This window comes from Culex quinquefasciatus, chromosome 3 (assembly GCF_015732765.1).
Source record: "Culex quinquefasciatus strain JHB chromosome 3, VPISU_Cqui_1.0_pri_paternal, whole genome shotgun sequence".
NCBI lineage: Eukaryota > Metazoa > Arthropoda > Insecta > Diptera > Culicidae > Culex > Culex quinquefasciatus.
This window is the reverse complement of record NC_051863.1, coordinates 116214605-116236878: the sequence shown is the minus strand read 5'-3', so window position 1 is coordinate 116236878 and position 22274 is coordinate 116214605. Positions and strand designations below refer to the sequence as shown.

General features: G+C 39.0%; 3 protein-coding genes across 4 annotated transcripts; 2 read left to right on the top strand and 1 right to left on the bottom strand.

Annotated features, from left to right (window-relative positions):
* The first annotated feature begins 97 nt into the window (after positions 1-97).
* On the top strand, positions 98-3880 carry LOC119770100. 2 transcript variants are annotated; one of them, XM_038264334.1, is made up of 3 exons: positions 99-111; positions 175-256; positions 3432-3880. In XM_038264334.1, the coding sequence occupies exons 2-3, from the start codon at positions 176-178 to the stop codon at positions 3819-3821; spliced, it is 471 nt and encodes a 156-aa protein (XP_038120262.1). In that variant the 5' UTR covers positions 99-111; position 175; the 3' UTR covers positions 3822-3880. The 2 variants fall into 2 exon arrangements, with proteins under 2 accessions (XP_038120261.1, XP_038120262.1); XM_038264333.1 differs by having other exon boundaries at positions 98-256.
* A 698-nt stretch (positions 3881-4578) lies between these two features.
* On the top strand, positions 4579-16427 carry LOC6040022 (THO complex subunit 4). The gene is made up of 4 exons (XM_001849446.2): positions 4579-5031; positions 5932-6175; positions 14965-15210; positions 15586-16427. Exons 1-4 carry the CDS (start codon positions 4777-4779, stop codon positions 15711-15713), a joined length of 873 nt encoding a protein of 290 aa, XP_001849498.1. The 5' UTR covers positions 4579-4776; the 3' UTR covers positions 15714-16427.
* A 2015-nt stretch (positions 16428-18442) lies between these two features.
* LOC6040024 (DNA repair protein XRCC2) lies at positions 18443-19387 on the bottom strand. The gene has a single exon (XM_001849447.2). It carries the CDS (start codon positions 19351-19353, stop codon positions 18463-18465), a length of 891 nt encoding a protein of 296 aa, XP_001849499.2. The 5' UTR covers positions 19354-19387; the 3' UTR covers positions 18443-18462.
* Between the last annotated feature and the right edge of the window lie 2887 nt (positions 19388-22274).

Sequence of the window (22274 nt, the reverse complement as noted above, 5' to 3'; positions counted from 1 at the left end):
ATATTTTTTTTCATGCAGTCAGGGTTGCCATGAAATATTCGTTCATGCAGTTTTCTGCGAAACTGGTCGCACTGTTGAAATGTTTTGATTCTGTTCGAGCAGTCCGAAAAAGTAAATAAACACACGAATCGAATCGTTTTTGCCAACAAAAAACTAATCCGAATCGGGTTGAAGAATGTTTCACTACGACAGACGATTGATTGGCTGGATCAAGCTTGGACAGAAATTTCATCTAAGACGATCGAGGGGTCATGGCGTAAGTTGTTCAACGAGTTCCCAACGTTTGTCTTGGACGTGGAAGACAATGCTTCTTTTGATCAAGACGTCTTGGCCCTTGTCCAGCACGCACAAAAATTGTGTAAGTTTGAATTAGCAAAACAGTTTATTAAAATCAACTATCACGTTTTGTAGGCGTCACTACAACAATTTATCATTTCAATAATCACCGTTTTTCGGTTCGACTAACATTTTGCCATTTTGACAAACACGTTTGTTGTTTGAACCTCAACTCAATTTAACGTGTTAGGAAAATAAACAGTGTATGTTTTAAATCCAACTTCAACAACAATATGGCCGAAGTGAGAATGTGGAATTCTGGAGATGTTCATGAAATAGGTAAATATGTGTTTTATTAGGTATGTAATTTACAAATAAATCCATTATTTTTTTGTTGCAGTCCTAGTTCCTGTCATACAACATGGCTGGTGGAAACTATATCCGGGTATAATGAGGTAAAAACTGAGTAATTTTGTTTTCCCGATGAGTTCGATGTTTCAAAAATTTCTTTTTCAGGTAGCTTGCACCATGTCTCCAGCAGCTGATTTTTCTTGTCGGCGTCCAGTGAAAACGATTGTAAAATAAACGTGGCCGGAACTCTTAATAATATATTGTTATTTTTAAGTAAAAAAGGTGAAATAAATATTATCAAAAAACCTTGCATCGATTCATACATGTTAAGAAAACAAAGAAGAAGAAGAAAAGAAGATTTTCATAAAACTGATCTTAGAATCAACAATCATGTTTATTAAATCATCCCAAATGTTTATTATATTTACGACACATTCTCCGGCAATGTACACCTTAGGATGAAATTTTGAAAAGCGTGTATGAGCTATTTGGATATTTTTCCTCGATTCTAGACTACTTGAAGCTTCAAAAATCATGGTTTTCATTAATTGATCATTTGAATATCATTTTGTACAAGTTGGTTAAGTTATGCATCAATTCGTGATAAAATCATCGTTTTAAAACATTTTTCTAAAAACTCCTGGTTTTCAGCGAAATAAAATCCAAAAATTATTGTTTTGATTGCATTTTGTAGGTTTTTAGTTGTACTAAACGGAAATGTCATGGGTTTGCAGTTTATCTTAAGTTAAGTATTTTTTCAAACTAGTGTAAGTTTACCATTTTATTGCGTTGCAACGTCACGAAAAAGGGACATTTGTTTATGTCAACAAAAAACTAAACATTCAATCATTTTGATATTTCGGATGCTCTTTGTACTTGGAAAGAGCTTTCAAATGCAATCTAGAGCGACTTAATTGGTTGTCTAGATCCAAAGTTACAACAGGTTTAAGTTTGCGTTGCAACGTCACGAAATTTTAAATCATATTGGCCACATGGTAAAAAAGGTGAATGCGTAGTTGGTTGTTGAAGATAAAAGGATACTAAATATTATATATTTTTTATATAATGTTTCCGAGCATATTTATAAAAGAATTGTACATGGGTCATTCACAAATTCCGTCACTTAAGTTTGTATGCAACTCGAAAAAAGTAGTATTTTATGAAACTTGTTGAACAAATCAAAATAGACCGATGTTCAAAAGGGGGAAAAAATCTAAAACTTTCAAAAAAGTAATCACGTGGTTACTGAATGGCCCCTTTATGATTAACTGATTTACGTGAGGGTTCATTCTAATAAAACGCAACGATTTTTTTTATCCCACACCCTTAAGTAGGCCAAATTACAGTGAAATTCACTTAACAATGAAAATCACGTGATTCGATTGTTTTTTTTTACAAACTTTTGTCACTCTGTTGTTGGACGAACCCTTGCCTATATAAGTTGTATGCAACGTTTAGTTGTTCGCAATTAAAAATGTTATGTTGCGCAGGTAAACAGTTTTATTATTTCCTCAAATTTAAATCAAAAAGCACAAAAGTCAACAAAATAAGTTACGTTGTTTGCAAATCACCCCATTTCCTCAAATTTAAATCAAAAAGCATAAAAGTCAACAAAATAAGTTACGTTGTTTGCAGATCACCCCTTAGGGGCCATCAACAAACGTTATGGGCCCTTTATTTATAAATTCAAAATAAGCCCTCCTGAAAACTTGAAGCTCCTCACCTCCCTTCTAAAACTTCCACGTGTTTTGTGAGTTTCCCAAAACCATTAAAATATTAAGGGAGCGTTCGTGCATTACGTAACAAAACATTTATATTTTTAGACCCCTTCCACCCCCTGGAAATACATTTCCGATACACTTTTTTTGTATAAATCCTCGAACCCTCCTCCCTCCCCCTTGATATTACGCCGTTACGTAATGCATGGACGTCCCGTTACATGGATAGAGGACGGGAGAGGGGGGTGGGGGTTTCCTTCGTGATAATGGAATAATACAAAAAAAAATATTTTGAAAACCCTTTGGAAAACTTCGTAAATAGTACTGCAACTGTGAAAGCAGAATAGAGGGAGGGGGGGGTCTAACATGGGCAGGCCAATCAATTCACATGTCCTTGTACTGTCTATTAATGTCTTATAATCAAATCTTAATCTACAGTTGTTCAGCCTAACAAAAACTATGATTTATTTTGAAACTATAATTTCGTGACGTTGCAACGCAACGAAAAACCCTGTTTTCAAAAACAGAGCGTTGCAACGTCACGAAATGTAAGCGGTCTTCAAAAATCGAGGTTTAATTTTTTCGAAAAACTAATGATTGCATTCGATTTGTTGGCCAATTTTACACTAAAAATGGAAGAAGAACTCCAAATTTGTCGTTTAACAGAGCAGAGTTATTGGCGAAACATGAATTGGGCCAGGATTGAGAAAAAGTCACGCGTTGCAACGTCACGCTACATATCCCCCTCTCAAAAATAGAATATTCGCTTAAAATAAAGTTTCAACATTGTTTCTTATAGGAAATTTAATGTACTTTCCGAATCTGTAATAACATATGTACCTTTTCAATGTAATTTTTGAGTTACAGCCGAAATACTGAAAAAAGAAAAGTCAAAGCGTTGCAACGTCACGGCGGAATGTGTCTTACAAACATGTCAGGCCGTGGCAATTACAAACATGTTTGTTGAACCCACAAACATGTTAAGTTGAATTTGGCAAACAAGTTTGCCGGCCTCGAGATGACTATCGTGTTTAGCAGCTGTGCCCAACATTTTGCCATGTTCACAATCAGATTTTTCTGCGTGAGGACACCGCTTGGTTCTTTCCGGACGACCCTACCAACGACGAGATTAATGATTGGCTTAACGACAAAGTGTGCGATAAAAATGGCAACTTAATCGTAGGCGTTTGCGACGTCTACACGGACCAGGAGATTATTGACAGTGTTCTGGCCAGGGATGATAAGGATTCATTCGATTTCGATGAGGATTGGCTGATCGAAGAACCAGTTGATGAATCAATCCTTGTTGAACGATTCGACGAAGGGAGGGAAGAACATCAGAAATCAATAGAATGTGTCGATTTTCTGATCGCGCTCATGGATCGCAGGGAAGACGCGGCGGAATCAATTCGTTTTCGTAGTCTCCGGAGCAAACTTGTTGAAACTGAGTGGCAGCGACGTCGCCGAGAGGATTAGTGAGGGCAGGATTACGCCGAGAGGCTTAGTGAGGGTAGGATTAGGTTGATGGGGTCCAGTTAATTGGGTCCTAAAATGAAGCTTAGATTGCTGATATTATAGTTTACAGCGATAAAGCTTATTATTCTGAGTACAATGACCCTTTGTACGACCACAAAGAGTTTAAAATGAATTTTTAAATCAATTTTAAAAAATTAGCCTCGCGGTCCTTCTTGACAGAAAAGCTCCTACTTGACAGTTCGTTCCAAGGAGACCATAGTTGATCCATCGAAAAAATGTTGTCTTGCCAAAAAAAATTTTTGCATTAAAATGAAAAAAAGTGATCAGAAATGGTTTTTAATCGTGTTTTTTACCGTAAGATGGCCACGCGGCCGGAAAAACCTGCACCCAGAACCAGAACATTCCTCAGATAAATTTCAAAAACGATGAAAAGATCCTTCATAACCACAACAATGACAGTAATTTTCTCACGTCAATCCGAGGTGACAGTTCGTCACTTCTTAGTTTGACTTTGTCAAACCAACTGGGTACAAACTAAAAAGTGTCAAACGAAAAAGTGACCAACCACCGGGGGTTGTGTGTATGAAATCTGTAAAAATCTTTAGATTATTTTTTTTTGTTTTTTGTATCCACCGCGTATGTCAAAGTAGTGCACGTCGAGTAGGTAACCCATTTTGCTGCATGGGCTTGACTTGCTGTCATCGCTTACCTGCAGCATTACCGTTACCTTGCACCTTTTCCCACACAGCCGCAGCAGCCGGATGCGAAATTTTCTTCACAACGTCTTTAGTCGCCGAACGGTTCACAACTCCGCGTTCCCGTTCCGTTTTGGTCAAGCCCAGATTCGTTCAGAAGGAAAAACCTTGAATTTTGCTTTATTTTAGTAAAATTTATCAATTTGCGTCGCGTCGCGTTCGATTTCTGGGGAAAAAGCGAGTAAATAAAGCACTTCAAAATGGTGGACAAAATCGAGATGAGCCTGGACGACATCATCAAGTCGTCGAAGCCCCAGCGAGGCGCCGGTGGCCGCGGCGGGGTCAACAAGAATGGTGCCGGTCCCCGGACTGGCGGTGGCCGTGGAGGCCCACCCAGGAACGGATCCGGTGGTGGCGGATTCCGTCAGAACCTCAACCGCTCCGGCGGCGGCGGTGGTGGTGGAGTCCTCAAGGGACGCCAGCGCGGCGGAATTCAGCGGTCGAAATACGCACGGGTAAGCAGCAGCGGTTGGGGATAGTTGGACGAACCCGGTGCCGGAACAAGCTCGGAAGGACCTTGCGGACGAAGCGCGAAGTGGCTCTCGATTTTCTCGATCGATTCGCGTTGGCCTCTGTGTTTGCTGCGATGTTGGAGGGAGAAAAACAAAATGGCGCCCGAAGAAGCACCATCCTTCTTCCTAGTGTTGTCTTCCTCTTCTTTCCCGTGTGTGTGTGTACGTGCGTGTGAGCACGATGACGCGCGCGCTCGGTTTTGCGCTTGTGTGAGTGCCGCAGAAGCAAAGAAGACTCAACGAAGAAGAAGAAGCAGTGTGACAGAACTAGCGGTCTCTCGCTCTTACCAATACATCGACACGCGGTTTGTTTTGACAGCAGATGGCAGTTTGTTGTTGTTGTTTGTTTGCTGTTTGATGACGCACGCAACGTTTTTCATGAACTTTCCTGGACTTGAGTCTGCAAAGTGTGAATTTGCGAAGAGTTTTGTTACGTTTCTGTATTCTCAAGAAGCCTATTTCACAATATTTGCGTGTGTTTTTGTGCGATCTTTCTTCTCAACACACTCTTTTCTTGAATTCCTCTTGAATCTACGCCAAAAAAATGAGTCACCACCTTAAAAAAAATGAACCGTAATTTTCCACCCAGAAAGAGTAGCCGGAATCTTTACAGAGATCCCCAGGATTTGGAGCGCTTTCCCAAGCCGCAAGATTCAAAACAACCTCAAACACAGTAACAGCACACTCTCGAACCCGTAATTCTTTCTGAGACTTCCCGCGCCCCCCAACCAACTCCATTGGGTCAAACGGAGGAGGAGCAGCCGGAGACGAGACGAGGAGGCCTTCAAGAACCGTTCAAAACCGAAAACCAACGAAAAACCAAAAACCACACACCATTCACAGGGGGATGTCAACAGCGCCTGGAAGCACGACATGTACGAGGGAGCGCGCAAGAGCCGGCTGCTGGCCGCGGCCGGGCTCGGCGGTGGACTCGGAGGCGGTGGCCCCGGAGGGCTGGGCAGCACCAAGCTGATGGTATCGAACCTGGACTTTGGCGTGTCGGAGTCGGACATCAACGAGCTGTTTGCGGACTTTGGACCGCTGAAGAGCGCGTCGGTACACTACGACCGGTCCGGACGGTCGCTGGGTGAGTGGAATTTACGTTTTATATTATGCTTAATTTTTAGTAAACGTCAAACAAGTCATCTTGTAGATGTAACCAGAGTTAGGGGAAGGTGGGGCAAGAGGATCAATCGCTAGTAAGGCCGTAATTTTTACAATTTTGATTATTTCCAGTATGAGGTATTGTTGATAGCAATGCAATTAGCTGATTCTACTACCACATAACCACCAAAACGACGTAAACGCCACGGGGCATAATATTGAATTAAGGTTTTTTCAAAACCTTTGTTTCTATATAATATTTGGACAGTACAAAATAAGGCTTTGGGTTCGTTTTAAGGCTCATTTCATTTTTATTTTTTTCATTAAAAAACATATTTATTTAAAAACTTGTTCTATCAAAGTCTCAGTCAAGACCTGGTATAAGATGATTCCAATAAATCCGACAGATTTTTAACGTTTTTAATTCCCCTACGTTGGATCGCGTAATTGAAATTAAAATAATGCTAAAGTAAATAGATAGAGATTTGAGGGAATCGTATTGAGATGCTGCTATGTTGGAAGTGGAGATTTTTAAACAAACAATCCAAAAAAAAATTGATCTTCGAAAAGCATTGGAATGAAGAACTCTTAAAATTTTAGTAAATATTAGGGTAGGAAGCTGAATTGTTTATGTGACTTTGCCAATGTTTTTAAAAATAATAATAATAATTTTGTTATTCCGTAAACCTGTCTCCCTAAAGTCACTGGTCGGCAGTTGGACTCACACTCCAAAGGTCGTCAGTTCGAATCCCAAGGTGGATGGGATCTAGGTGTAAAAAGGGGTTTAGATTGCCTCGCCATTTCAAACCTTCGAACACCTAGTTTCGAGTAGGAATCTCGCAATCGAGAACGCCAAGGCATTGCTGTAGAGCGAACAATTTGATTTGATTTGATTTGTTATTCCGTTAAGGACATTGCGCTGATATTATGGTCTGCTCCAACTTGTCAGCCAGCCAATAATGTTTCAGTCATTCTTTCCGGTAGATACTGGTAGCTTCCTTCAAAATCATTGTTTAGTTCGGCAGCCAACAAAAGAAAATACCAAGTTGCATAATTCGAGCCAAACATTTCATTAGGGCACAAAACCAAAAAGTAAACATTCGGGATTATTCCACTATTCCACTCCATAGTACACTCCCTACATGCCCTCCAAGAATCAGATTGATAGCAAACAATTTCCTATTGAAAAAATCAAAAAAACAAAAGGGCACATAACAATGTTCACTCCAAACCAGAAAAAAGTTCAATTGTGCCCTTTTCTTTTTCGTTAGTTTTTCGTGGTTAAGGAACTTTCTATGTAATAAAGTGAACTTTTCATACATTCTTAACACTAATTCTCTTCAAAACAAAGTTTGGTTAACGTTTCACCAAGGGTTTCTGCAGAAAAAAAACTTCGTCGAAATACAATATTGAATACGGCCCGTGGCTGCTGTTCAGTACACTTTTGAAGAATTTTAATGTTTCACATACCTTATCTGCTGCATTCGATCATAAAACTTCACCAATTATCAAAATTTCCACTGAATTCCTCATTATTTCTAACTAAACAAAAGGGCCCATAAACATCATTCAAAACAACAATCCGGTGACAGCGCTTTAGTGCCCTTTTAGTTCTCTTCGAAATTGCATTTAGAAAGGGCCCATTATGAACAGCAGTTGGAAAGCTAAAAGGGCCTAATAACGAGATTTTTTAAAATTATGAGTTTTATTGCGAAAATCAACATAAATTAAGAAGCAGTAAAGCAGAGTTAAGGATAATGGTGTGTTTTATCGAATCATCAGTAAAAATACCATCAGTCATGCTTATTTTTTAAATAGGAATTGAAACAAGTTGTCCATTTTTTGCAAGCGATTTTCTCGAATCGCGGTTTTTGCTTTTGTGCCCTAATGAAATGTTTGGCTCGAATTTTGCCAGAAACTTCCCTCCAAACCCTGAAACCTTCAGTTCTTTAGAGCCCTATTGAATACTGAAGAAAAGATAAACGAATCTTGCGATACGTCTTTTTACTCAAGCAAGCAATAAAAAAGTTGGACCATATCTGCAACAGGGATGTTCCGAGTACCGGTTCAAGTAGGATAATTTCCTAAAATTATCTAAAGTGCAGGGTTGTTACGGACGGCGCGGATCGCGCGGATTTGCTGGCTAATTCGACGGTAACATTTCAAAAGGCATCATGTACATTTTGACGCTTTCTGGGTTATTGTATATTCTGAAAGAACTTCTAATAAGCTACCTCTCCACCAAAAATGAGCAAAAGTTACTTCAGTAAAGTCTGTTTAATCATGATTTTAAATAAAGTAACATAAACAAAATCTCTGCCATCAGCAGTATCTGTTTATATAGCCCTGTCAACCTGTCAAACAAAAGGCTACATAAACCTCGTGACAAAAAAAAGCAACATGAAAAAAGCGCCATGTACATTCGGCGAAGAAAAACGAATCATAACAAAGCGCCCCCCTCAGTGACAGCAGGGTGATATCGACGTTGGTGATTTCAAAAGAAGTTATGTTTGTTTTTCTCAAATAAAATTACGGAAATAATGTTTTATTGAATTTGGATGATCAAGTATCAATAAAAGCAACGTTTTTGATCGTTTGTTATCATTAGAACATCTTATTTTGCTTTTATATAAAAATGGTAATTGAAAATGGATGCTCAACATTCAAATGCGTTTTTCTCAAAACGCATGGTTTGTACATGATGCTTTTTGAAATGTTGGCATCGAATTTTGCTCAGGCGCGGATTTCGCGCGGATGGCAATTTTGAAAATGTTTGTTTGTATTTTCTTAGTACGAAACGTTGAAAAATGAAGATCAAGATTATGTAGAAATTATTTTTTATATTTTTCTTGTCATTTCTTTACATCTCGGGCTCTGAATATTTAATTTCTTTTGAGTTTTGAGTAATGATTTTTAACCTTATTTATTTTTAATTTTATACTGGATTTATTCAATTTTTAATTTTGTAAATCAAATATTACAAACTTTTCCCTAAGATATAGACATAAGAATGTGTAACAAAAATTATTATTGGGGCTTGTACTGGTGGGCGCCAAATATGAGCTTGATTAGACGTAACAGAAGCTGGCCTCCACCTTAGAATTTTGGAATGGAATTTAATCGGTAGAAATTTTATTTTTTTCTAAATGTAAAGATCAGAACATTCCAAATTCAAAGCTTCAGAAATTCAAAAATTTGAAAAAAAAATGTTTTAAAAGTTTTTATAATAACAAAAAAAAAATCAAAATACATATTTTTTTTCGAAATTTCTAAAATTAAAATTTAAAAAATCTGAAATTTCGAAATTCAAAATTTTAGCAATATAAAATTCAAAATACAAAAAATTTGGGTAATCGAAAATTTGAAGATTAAAAAAAAATCAAAATTAAAAAGTCAAAATTTCAGTAACAACATTTCAAAAGGGCGAAACCTACGATCCTGCCGTTTCGAGAAAATCAACATTCAAAATTTTGCAATTCCGATCAATTCCTATTTTCACAAAAAAGCATGAAAAGCACAAAAAAGCATGAAAACCATCATTTTTTTCAAAACGTAATAGAAAATAGCAATAATTTCATCATAGAGAGCAATTTGAAATTAATTAAGGTGTTTTTGCTATTAAAAATTGAGAAAAACAAATTACGCCTTTTTGAAGAGCGTGCCTCTATTTTCGCCCCACCGTATTCGCCACCCACTCAACCAAAACAACGGTTTAGCCCGTCAGGTTACGCCACAAAGCAAAAGTAAACAACAGATTCGCCCTTTTGTTTTTTGTTAATTTTTCGGGTTTTTAAAGAAAAAAGTGGTGAAACAACTATTTTATCATTGTGAAACGTTACAGTCAGTGATAATACAGTGATATTTGCAACCTCAGTGATAAAAAGTTCAAGATGGTATGTCAGAGACATAACCGAAAGACATAGGACCAAACAATTTGAATGTGTTTTTGGATTGCTAGTGAAATCTGAAATAAGATTATTTTATTTTGTTTCATAGATTTGTCGGCAAAATTGTCATAAATGTTCTTCCAAGGTGAACCTTCTATGAGGGCACCGGCAACTCCAGGTTGTGGCCACTACGGTCGAAATGTCAATTTTCATGTTCAGTATCAAAACCATGAATTTTGATATCCATATTGCCACAACTCGTATGGTTGTGTTAAAGACCCTCCGGGCCCCGGGGAAACCTGCTTTGAGATCACCGGTCACTCAAGGTTGTGGCCACTACTGTCGGAATGCCAATTTTCATGTACAGTATCAAAACCATGAATTTTGATACCAATATGCCTCAACTCGTATGGTTCTGTAAAAGTCCTCCGGGCCCCGGGGAACCTGCTTTAAGGGCACCGGCCACTCCAGGTTGTGGCCACTACTGTCGAAATGGCCATTATGTTCAGTATCAAAAACCATGAATTTTGATACCCATATTGCCACAACTCGTATGTTTCTGTAAATGTCCCCCCAGGCCCCGGGGAACCTTCTTTGAGGGCACCGGCCACTCCAGGTTGTGGCCACTACTGTCGAAATGGCCATTATTATGTTCAGTATCAAAACCATGAATTTTGATACCCATATTGCCACAACTCGTATGTTTCTGTAAATGTCCCCCAGGCCCCGGGGAACCTTCTTTGAGGGCACCGGCCACTCCAGGTTGTGGCCACTACTGTCAAAATGGCCATTATTATGTTCAGTATCAAAACCATGAATTTTGATACCCATATTGCCACAACTCGTATGTTTCTGTAAATGTCCCCCAGGCCCCGGGAACCTTCTTTGAGGGCACCGGCCACTCCAGGTTGTGGCCACTACTGTCGAAATGGCCATTATTATGTTCAGTATCAAAAACCATGAATTTTGATACCCATATTGCCACAACTCGTATGTTTCTGTAAATGTCCCCCCAGGCCCCGGGGGAACCTTCTTTGAGGGCACCGGCCACTCCTGGTTTTGGCCACCACTGTCGAATTGGCCATTTTTCATGAGAACCGCCGCATCATAGCGACTTCCACGCCGTCCGCTTCGCTCGAATTTCCTCCTTCTGCTGCCGGTGGTTCTTCCTTCTGGTTGCTGGTCCTCTTCTTCTATTGGCCGCTGCTGCTGCTGCTCCGCGCCGGCCCGACGTGCACAGTTCGAGTGCTCGTTCCAAAGTGACTTGCTTTTGCGAAATTTTCTGCTTAAATAGCGGCACAGCCGGAGAACGGCACAAAAGGGGCGCGGTCTCGAATGCATACGCTCGCTCTGATTGGTCATCTGTCCGATTTGTACTGAAAAATTACTCATTTTGATTGCATGTTTTAAGTGCTTTAACTATGTTTAGTCAGACTATCTATGTAGTTAAACAATAGCTGAAGTCTTCCTCTTTCGATTGGTGGTCCAACCATCTGGATTGATTCACATTGAAAAAAGATATAAGCGTTCAAAATGTCCCCTTTTTTAACGCTTAAAAGTGACGCTTTGGATCGAATTTCTGAACTGGCCCCCCAATATAGTAAGTAAAGACATAGTCCTATGTCAAAAATTGGTCTAGGAAGCCTTCATAAGGAGTCCGATTCAGGCCAAGACTCGTTGAGCTAGGATACACCGTAAGTAGCAAGTTGGTTTGACGATGTGGTCTATATTGAAGTGACGTTCTTTGGGGTGTCCCCGCCGGAAGTGGGAAACACCATCCTGCCTTCTCAATCTTTGCATAGCTTCGATGGTTACGGAGGCGATGATTTTGTACGGCATTCCTCCTAAACCTCCCTACACTAACTTTTTGTCCTGCAACTGCTCGACCCAGAATCCCCGGATGTCCCAAGAAGCGGTAAATTATGGACCTTCATATCTAGATTGTGAATACAGACCAGATCCGATACCACAATGATTGAAATTAAAAAGTTATGTATTTAGGATCATACAAATCTGTGTTTGTTGTGGAATTGTGGTCAGAGACATCAAAAACATACATTTTGATCCATTTTGAGGATTGTCAGGTTAAAATTCACTAAATTATAACGAAAATTTAGTGTTTCTAAATATACGTCGGAACTTGCAGAAAACACTACATTCGCCCCTCGTGAAAACAGGGCGGAAACTCAATTTGGTTTGTTTTGATTGATGTTGTTGATTAGCCCTTTTGTTTTTTGCTTGTAAAACTACGTATTTTCGGAATTTTGTGATGATGGAGAGTGTTTTAGAATCAGTTTTGTTCGCTTTATATGATTCTCACAAAAACTCAGTTTGTTTACATCTGAGGGTTTCGCCCTATTGAAAAGTTGTTACAGATTTAAAAACTGAAAAATATAAAATTAAAAACAATATCGAAAAAAAATCTAAAATTCTAAAATTCTAAAATCCTAAAATTTTAAAATTCTTAAATTCTTTAATTCTTAAATTCTTAAATGTTTTTATTTTTAAATTCTTAATCCTTAAATTCTTGAAGTCCACAATTTTTGAAGTCCTATTTTATGTAAGGGATTTTTAAATTATGAGAAGACATTATTTTAAATATCAGAAATTAAATTTCTTTCTGAGTGAAATTTTAGCGAGGATTTTGGATTACAAACTGTATAAAAAATCTTAGATTGTGAATATTTAGACTTCCGAAATTTAAAATTTTATCATAATATAATTTTAGATTTTGATTTAAATTGGAGGTTATATTTTTGAAGTTAAATTTTTAGGTGTTTAAATATTGTATTTTTTATTTTGAAGATTTTTTTTCATGACCCTTTCCTTTACCGTCTCTTGAAGATTTTTTTTAAATGGATTTATTGCTTTCATTCTTTTGGAGCCATAAAACCATAAAACGAGTTTTTTTACATCAAATACTTTCTGAATTAGTTTTTCTTCATTAAAAAATAAAATTTCTTCAATGTTGGTCGCGATATTTTTTTATATATTGCGTGGATTTTGCGCGGTTTCGGATTTTAGGTCGGCGCGGATTTTTTTTCGACTCTCCCGTAACAACCCTGAAAGTGGTCTAGCGACGACGCACCAAACAACTCGGAATCAGTTTGAGTATTGAGGTTTCGGTCATGTGCGAGATCAACACGGCAATATCTATAGCTCGCCACATCCCGCTTGCACCCGTTGCAAAATGTAAGTCATTCTGCAGACATGCTCTCCGCAAGCGGAACAACGAGTGTTTGTCTTCGAAATTCGCCGCTTAGAGCACTCGTTTGCTTTCTGTCTTGGCAGGAATCTTGTGCTTCTGATAACAAGGTATTCAAACAACGATGTCCGATTCTTCTTCTGCGTTCCACACACACTTTACTTTTCACACGTACTCGTTTTTGAATGGCTCCCCTGTATAGAGCCCTAAGACGAAGTTCTTCATCAAAACTCCAATTCAGAGGCCAAAGGCGTAAGGGCCTTAGTCCGATCGGTTGACGATTCCTCCTCTTCAAAAATTACGGCAGAATATCGGCCTTGCTAGCCTGCATCGTTCCCGTATAAGCCGTTTCCATGTTTCTTAGAAACTGATCTTTTATAGCTAAATCGTATCGTGTAATAAAATCATATTGAACCTTTCTAGATGATTTTGTATACAGTTAAGCCAAATCGGTTTAAATTTTACTGAGCTACATCGATTTTACAATACACAAAACTTCCTGTGTCTTTCCGGGTTACCTAACCTAACTAGTGTCATACTAGCATTTGTCTCCAAATTACTTTTCTATTACAGACTTCACAGTCGCTTTACGATTCCGTCGCCAAATATATTTTTGAGTTATTTAGTAAAATCATTTTCACTCTCATTGAACACTGTTGGTCACTGGAATAGTGATAGGTTCTGCGGAATCGCTTCTACTAGCTGTTCAGTCCGCCGTAGAGCCCAAACGATGATTTGTTCAGGACACGATAGGGCCGCTCTGGTGTTGGTTCTGCTGTAAAAGTTTTAAGAACATAGAACTGCGAAAGATGTGTTAAAGCAACGGAACTTGTTCCTCTAAATGAATGCTGCACCACCCGGGCAATCCATACTAAGTCTTCGCATTTTTCGCGGACCGTTGATTTCATCTGCTCGTGCATTATGAAATGAGTAAACCGCCATGAACGTGTGCCCTGACTCGAAATATTCTACGGTACGCTACTCCGAGTCCATTTCGTCATTGACGAACAAGATTAGCAACCCAAGTAGGCTGGTTCCAACTCTTGTTTTGGGCCGCGTTAACAATGCAAGTCTTCGAGAAGACCACGAATAGATCACGGCTTCCTTCTGATACTCGTCCTGGAAGAAATCAAAATGCGCTAAAACCAGAAATGGTTCCAATTTATTTTCCTTTTGTGGACGTCACAGTCGCTATACCATGCCTTTGCCTGTGTCCTTCTTCATATCCCGAATTTTTTAGGGTTATGGCACATCATATAAAAATTAGAAAACCATTTTCACTCCCATTGAACACTGATGTCTGATCACTGAAATAATCTCCGGAAAGCACTCCAACATCATTTGATACTCTACGAAGATTGTTTGTTTTCGTCCAGGTTTTCTTTTGCCGGTATGCATTTGTTTGAATTCACAAATGAAATAATTTCTAAAAAGAAATCATCCATTTTATTGTTGATTTTATAGCGAAACCTTCGGAACTAGTGTCAAAATCTTGATCGTTGATTCCCTAGGTTGCTTTGATCGAGCTATGCGTTATACAATTGCAATTATGTAGTCTACTAAAAATTAAATTAAATAAGACAGAATGCAACAATGTTTTCTGGATATTAAAAGAATTTTTCTTACCTCCTACGAATTCCCATGAAACTATTTTTTCCCCTCTCTACTCTTCTCTTCCAGGCACGGCCGACGTCGTCTTTGAACGGCGCGCGGACGCCATCAAGGCAATGAAGCAGTACAACGGCGTCCCCCTGGACGGCCGCCCCATGAGCATACAGCTGGCCACGTCGGAGATTCCGGTGCCGCGGGCACCCCGCCTCGGCGGTTCCAGCGACCGCTCGTCCGGTCTCGCTCCCCGCTCGCCACGATCTCCGCGGTCTCCGGGACGGCGTCAGGGAGGCGGCCGTGGTGACGGCAGCAGCCGAGGTTGGTAACTTGTAACTCTGCGATTGAGTTGAAGAGATTGGCGGGTTTGAAATTTTCAAGATTCATTGTTTTTCTCGTGGTTCGTTCTCACATTAGATCGCTCAGCGACGCTCCATCCCAAGAAGCACATCGAAATCACGTTTTCCGTTGACTTGCAAAATTTTCACGTTCGGTAAATAAGAGCGTTGTTTTTGTGCTTCTTTCTATGTTTGATTAAAACCAACCAATTCGTGTTCGAATGCCCCATCAAACTAATCAATCTCTTCTGAAATTCATACCGCAATCATCATTGAGCATCAAAATTCTCAACTTTCGCTACATCTTGGATTCAGCTTAGAGTTTGTAATTTAACACGCAAAACCTTCCTCATTTTAGGAAACAGCAGCCAGTCGAATCAGCGCCGCGGTGGTGGCGGCGGAGGTCCCCGCCGGCAACAGCGCGAAACCAAGACGGCCGAGGAGCTGGACGCCGAGCTGGACGCGTACACTAAGGACATGAAGTAGGGAGACGAAAAACAAAACCAAGCTTTATCCTGCCCCCAAAACAGTGGCCGGCATTTTGCAACGTGACCTCTAAACAAAATTTTCTAGTGGTTAATCGTTTAGCGTGTAAGGAACTCACCTCCCTTAACAGAAGAAAAGAAGAAAAAAAACCTCAACCCCTTCACAAAAGTAACCACGCGCGCGCGGTGTGTAAATAAGTGCGGTGACTTGAACCACCAACTCGGAGAGAGCCAGCAGCCCCTCGGTCAAAAGGCGCTAGGTTGCACTCAAACCTAGCCAGGACAACGACGAAAGTGGTTTTTAGATTCTTAATAATTTAAACTGTTTCACTAGTGGAATAAAAACGCAGAGAAAAGCGCGTGACGATTGATCTTACAACCTAGTTTTATTATTATGTCTATATATTGCAGTAAATCAAGAAACACAACACGTAAAACAGACGAAAACAATGGTGAAATTCACACACCCGTTAAAAAAAAAAACAAAACAGTCAGGTGAAGTTTTTGTATTGCGGAAACAGAGGCAAAAGTTACTAATCTTAACTCTTAACACACACCCACACACTCGAGGGATGCCGGCGGAAACCACGCGGCATCGGCGGCGCCACGTGACTTGATTCTGTCTGTCATTGGCAGAAGCTCATCAGTTAGTATGTAGGGTTTAGTTCTAGTGAGAAAATAAGGCAAAAAACTAAGAAAAACATTACAAAAAAAAGATGCGAGTCAAATAAAAAACGCAGATATAAAAAAAAGCGAAAAATTGTTGAGTTGTGTGTTGTTCATAAAGAAAAGAAATCCTCATATCAAAGTTAACGAGCGGATCAACGAGGACACGTCAATACAATGGCTACGGAAGTAATCAGTGGAACGGCAGTCAGCAGCACCTATTTTCCTCGCAAAGACGTCCACAAAGCCACCTGGACATCACCTAACCAACGGAAAAAAACGCAAATCGACGGCCGACGTGCGATCGAGAGGGAACGTGGAACGATACTTGTAGGCTCGGAATCGGCAGGTCGCAGTCTGACGCTGATCGTGACTAGAAGCGAGGTGTTGGCCAGCTGGAAGCAGTACTTCAACGAACACCTCAACGGCGATGAACGGAGGCAGCGTTGGAGTCGACTTAGGAGTCGACCGCAGCTGATGACCAATTTCCAGCCTCTGATCTGGAGACGGTTAAGAGGGAGATCAGGAAGCTGAAGAACAACAGAACTGTCGGCAAGGATCGGTTACCCGATGAGCTCTTCGAGTACGGAGAAGAGAAACTGGCGAGGGCGCTTTATTGTGTGATCTCCAAGATCTGGGATTTTATCAACGTGGCCGTCAGTTCGGGCTTCACTGGTGCTCGCGCTACCACGCTCCAAGTAGTTATTTTGTCTCCGAAAAATTCTCGTGAAATGTCGTGAGTTCACCGTGCCCTCACATCATATCTTCATCGATTTCAAGGCAGCTTACGATACAGTCTACCGCGAGCAGATATGACAGATTATGTATGAGCACGGATACAATACCAGAGCTGTAGCAAGGCGATGGCTTAGCCTGTGCGCTGTGTAGGCACCGGAACGAGAGGCACGAGTCCTACCAGTTGTTTACTTTTGCCGATTACCTCGACGTTGTGGCAATAAATCTGGGAACGGTGAAAGATGTCTACACCTGACTGGTAACCGCCGACGACGACACCAGCAATGAGATCCGGACTCGTATTTGTGCTGTGAATCATGCTCACTTCAGGTTTCCAAAGACCGTCCCATCGGATCGAGTGCAATGCCGCACGCAGCTGACAATGTACAAAGCACTGATTAGACCGGACGAGCTACGAAAAATCTACGGTGGAGGGCAGATGTCTGACGGAGTGTGGCCAAGACGCATGAACCATAATCTGCACGCGTTTCTTGAAGAACCAATCATATCGAGAATTGGGAGGCTCAGGTGGGTCGGCCAACTAAGGATCTGCGAAAAATCCTTGACAAGTTCCGAGAGTACAACCTACAAACACACTATTTTTTACCGACCTCAAGGCGGCGTACGATTCAGTCTGACTTTCCGGCGAAGCTAACAAGACCGATTTGTACCACGCTCGACGGAGCAAAATCATGCCAGCGAATAGTTTCGAAGCGAAACGGCGGATCGATGCTGCAAACCGGGCTTTCTAGGTCTCCGTAGCAATGTAAGGTCCTGCAGCCTAAGGATGTCTACCAAAATAACGCTGTACAAGACCTTACCAAAGAGCACTCGGAGTCTTCGAGCGGAGAATCCTGTGTTCAATTTTTGGCGGCAAGCTTGTGGGTGATCGCTGGTTCAGGCTCATGAACTTCGAGTAGTACCAAGACTACAACATGCTGATATCGTAAAAGTCATCAAGCACGACAGGCTGAAGTTAGCTGGACAGGTAGCCGGAATGTCGGACGGGCGGCCCAAGATCGAATATCCTGGAAATCTTCAATAAGTTTAGCGTTGGGTCGATAGACTTGTTGTTGATGAAGTAAACTTAGAGCATGTATTCTGAAAAAAACTCTGTCAAATGGTGCTATGAGCTATGGGTTTCCTATGCTGATAGGACCTTTTGAAAAACTAAGCGAGTTCTGATACGGATTGAACATGCTTTTTAGAAGCTGTATTCGAACACCAAATTGTGGAGATGCCAACAAGAGTGAACTATGGAGTCATTGTTTATATTTACCATATTTACGATATTTACATATTTTTTAAACATAAATAATAATAAACAAATTATAAAGTAAAATCTATTATCAGTTTAACCAGCTAATCCCATAACCATCAATCACAAAGAACTTGATCAACTGCCGCTCCCGGGACGTCACAAAAGCGTTAAACTTGCGATCCGCGCTCGGCGTCGGCGTCACCGCTTCAGCCAACTCAATCCGGTGCTTCACAACCTGCTTCCAATTGGCTCCTCCCCCTGATCCAAACGCTGAAGTCGACGCCGCCAGGACTGCGGCCACCGCACCAGATTGACTCCCTTCAAACAGCCCATCCGAGGTCGATTCGCGCCCAGTGCCAAAGTAGGACGGCCGAGTGAAAATGGCCACCAGTTGGAGTTCCTTGCAGAGCTTCTCCAGCCGGACGCACAGTGACTTCAGATAAGTGTCCATCCGGATGAGGTTCTTCTCGGTGCATTTGTTCCAGTAAAACGCCACCAGGGAATCGATCAGAAGAAACGAAGCCGCGGGATGTTTCAGGAAGACATCGTTCAACGAAAGCAGCGTGAACTCAAACTCATCCATGGTGCAGCACTTGATCATGGTCAACCGCGTAAAAGATTCCTCCCGAATGCGACGAATCTCCTCCCGTCCCATGTTTCGTCCAGCAGGGCTCGAGTTGTTGACGATCTGCTTCTCCATGATGTCCAGCAGCCGCAGCATGTGGACGTTGTTGTCGCAGTTGACAAACACCGCACCGACGCCGTGACCACCGTGCTCCGCCGGTAGGATTATCCGCGCAATCAGTTCCAGCATCAGTACGGATTTGCCGCAGTTGGTCTTGCCGCTGAGTTCGACCAGTTCACCGGGCGACGGTCCGCCATCCTCAGGAAAGAGATTAGTGTCCAGACAGCGAACGGCACTGGATGTGCGGGTTAAAATCCGGTGTGCGATTTGGACGGCAGTTTCAATTTCGCACATGATTTGAACACTGAGCGACCTGAACTCAAATCACTTTTTCCCCAACGAAAACAAACACTGATTGACGACAGACCGCAAGAAGTGGCGGGAAAATTTGCAAATTAGCCCGGACGTAGGCAATGTGCGAAACACCTCACAACGTGCTTCACGGATGAGCGTCGCGACGCATCGACATGGCTATGTGTGAGCATTTTGACCACGTGGTTTACAGGAAGATTACTGGTAGATTTAAATTAGTTTATTAAAAAAAAACATTTTTATATAAGGTTGTACGTAGGCAGAAGTTATTGAGACTTGCGACATAAACTTTGAAAAATATTTGCAACGGCCTAAATCATTTTCCAAAAATCCATATTTTTTAATTTTTTAAACATTTGGATGTTTTAGGGGGAAACGACTTTGATAGGTTTGAGATTTTTCCGCAAAATGAAGAGTGAAAATTAAATACATACGGAATGGTTTAGAATCATACTGACCGTGGTAGAGCGGTGCTCAAAGTACCTCCAGAAGAAATTTTCATAAAATTTTGAAAAGCTTTAAAAGTTAGTTAACTATAGTAAAGAAAATGTTGATGAAAGTCATTATTTTACACTTCTCAAAGTGTCATGATTTTCTCAATGAACAAAATTTCGAATTTGAAAACGGAATGCATTTTCGGATTCTTTGGACAATTTCCCACTAGGAAAGGGTAAAATAAGTTTGTAAATAATAAACAGGGTTGTTACGGACGGCGCGGATCGCGCGGATGGCGCGGATGGCGCGAATCGCGCGGATCTGGCGCTGATTTGCTGGCTTATTTTGCTCAGGCGCGGATTTCGCGCGGATAGCAATTTTGATTTAAAAAATAATTGAGAACGATAGAATTTCTTTCAAATTACAAAGGAAAATATTATTAGTGCACATCAACCAGAGCTTTTGCACCCAGATTTTGGTTACAGACAGTTACGGGTACTATCGAAATATTGTTTTATTCGTCCCCTAAAGTACTGCCCACAAAGTAATTTACAACAAAGTTTGACAACTTTAAAATCTCGATATTGCAGGATTGGGTCCGTAAGTTTGACAATTTTGAAATAAGAAGACAACAACTTCCTGCGTTGCTGTGCACCTTTAAATAAATTCAATATTTTTTGTTGAGTGCAAAAATATCAATTTCTAAGAAGTTGTTAATGAAGAAAATTTTCTTCTAAAAATTATTGATTTTTTTCTTAATGTGAAACTTCGAAATAATCTTCAAGAAGCGATTTTTTTAAATGTATTGAGATTTGTTATATAAATCAAACATAACATTACAACTCATTATTTTTAAAACATCTGCTTAACAACTCGTATTAATAACAATTTTATTAAAATCAAAATAACAAAATTCGGAAAATTACAGAATTTCAAAAAATTTAAGCTATGCAACATTTTAGATTTTCTAAGTTTTTTCAAAACAATAATTGAAATTTTAAAATTTTTGGTTTATTGAAAAAATGAAAAATTCTGTTGCCACTCTGATTCAGGTAGAATTGATTCTACTCCCAATTATCACAACATGACGAAATCCACTTAACAATCTGTTAAAATCTCCGTCTAAAAGCGAAATTTAATGTTAAAATTCAAAAATAGGAAATCTTGAATTCAACACTTTGAAATTTCAGAATTTACATATTCAAATAATTATAAAAAAATAGATTTTATTATTTAAAATTGCCAAAACATACCGATTCAAAAAACGTTAAAGAGTACGAATTATTAAATTGAAAAATTACGAAAATATTACAATTGATTGTTATTTTTTCTATTTTTTAAGAAAGTTCTTATGTTTTAAAATTATTAAATTATTAAATTTTTAAATTATTTTATTATTAAATTATTGAATTATTAAATTATTTAATTATTAAATAATTAAATTAATAAATTAATAAATTATTAAATTATTAAATTATTAAATTATTAAATTATTAAATTATTAAATTATTAAATTATTAAATTATTAAATTATTAAATTATTAAATTATTAAATTATTAAATTATTAAATTATTAAATTATTAAATTATTAAATTATTAAATTATTAAATTATTAAATTATTAAATTATTAAATTATTAAATTATTAAATTATTAAATTATTAAATTATTAAATTATTAAATTATTAAATTATTAAATTATTAAATTATTAAATTATTAAATTATTAAATTATTAAATTATTAAATTATTAAATTATTAAATTATTAAATTATTAAATTATTAAATTATTAAATTATTAAATTATTAAATTAATAAATTATTTCGGACTCATAATTTTGTTTAGAGAAATTTAGTGAAGAAAATAATAAAAAAATCGTGTTTCGATTTTCCAGAGTAAAATTTTGGTGAGAATTATCAAGTACAAAATCCCTAGATTTTATTATTTGGTGATTTGTTTTATGGTTTTAAATGTTTTAACTTTTTGTATTTATTTTTTTCCTGAATTTGTTTTCAAAGCAACGATATTTAAAGTGGTACAAAAACTGCTAATATTTTTTCAGAAATGGCAAAAAAGGTTCCACTTGGTGCAGGTGAGATATGAATCCACAACTGATCAACGGTACTGATCCAAATGCTTTCTGTATTATTCTTTATTCGTTTGAAATTTCATTCATTATGTTACTCTCTTGTATGTTTGCCGCGATTTTTTTTTATATGGCGCGGATTTCGCGCGGATTGGGTTTTGGGGTCGGCGCGGATCTGGCGCGGATTTTTTTTCGACTTTTCCGTAACAACCCTGAATAAATAATGTGTGGTTTGAAACATAACTGAAACAAATCTCCAAATTTCAAGGCAATTTCAGTTAAACAAATTTCATATAAATTGTGAAAAATTGTGATTCGTGCCTATAACCAAGTATAAAATGCAATTTAAATCGATAATTTTATGAACATTAGTGTATTTAAC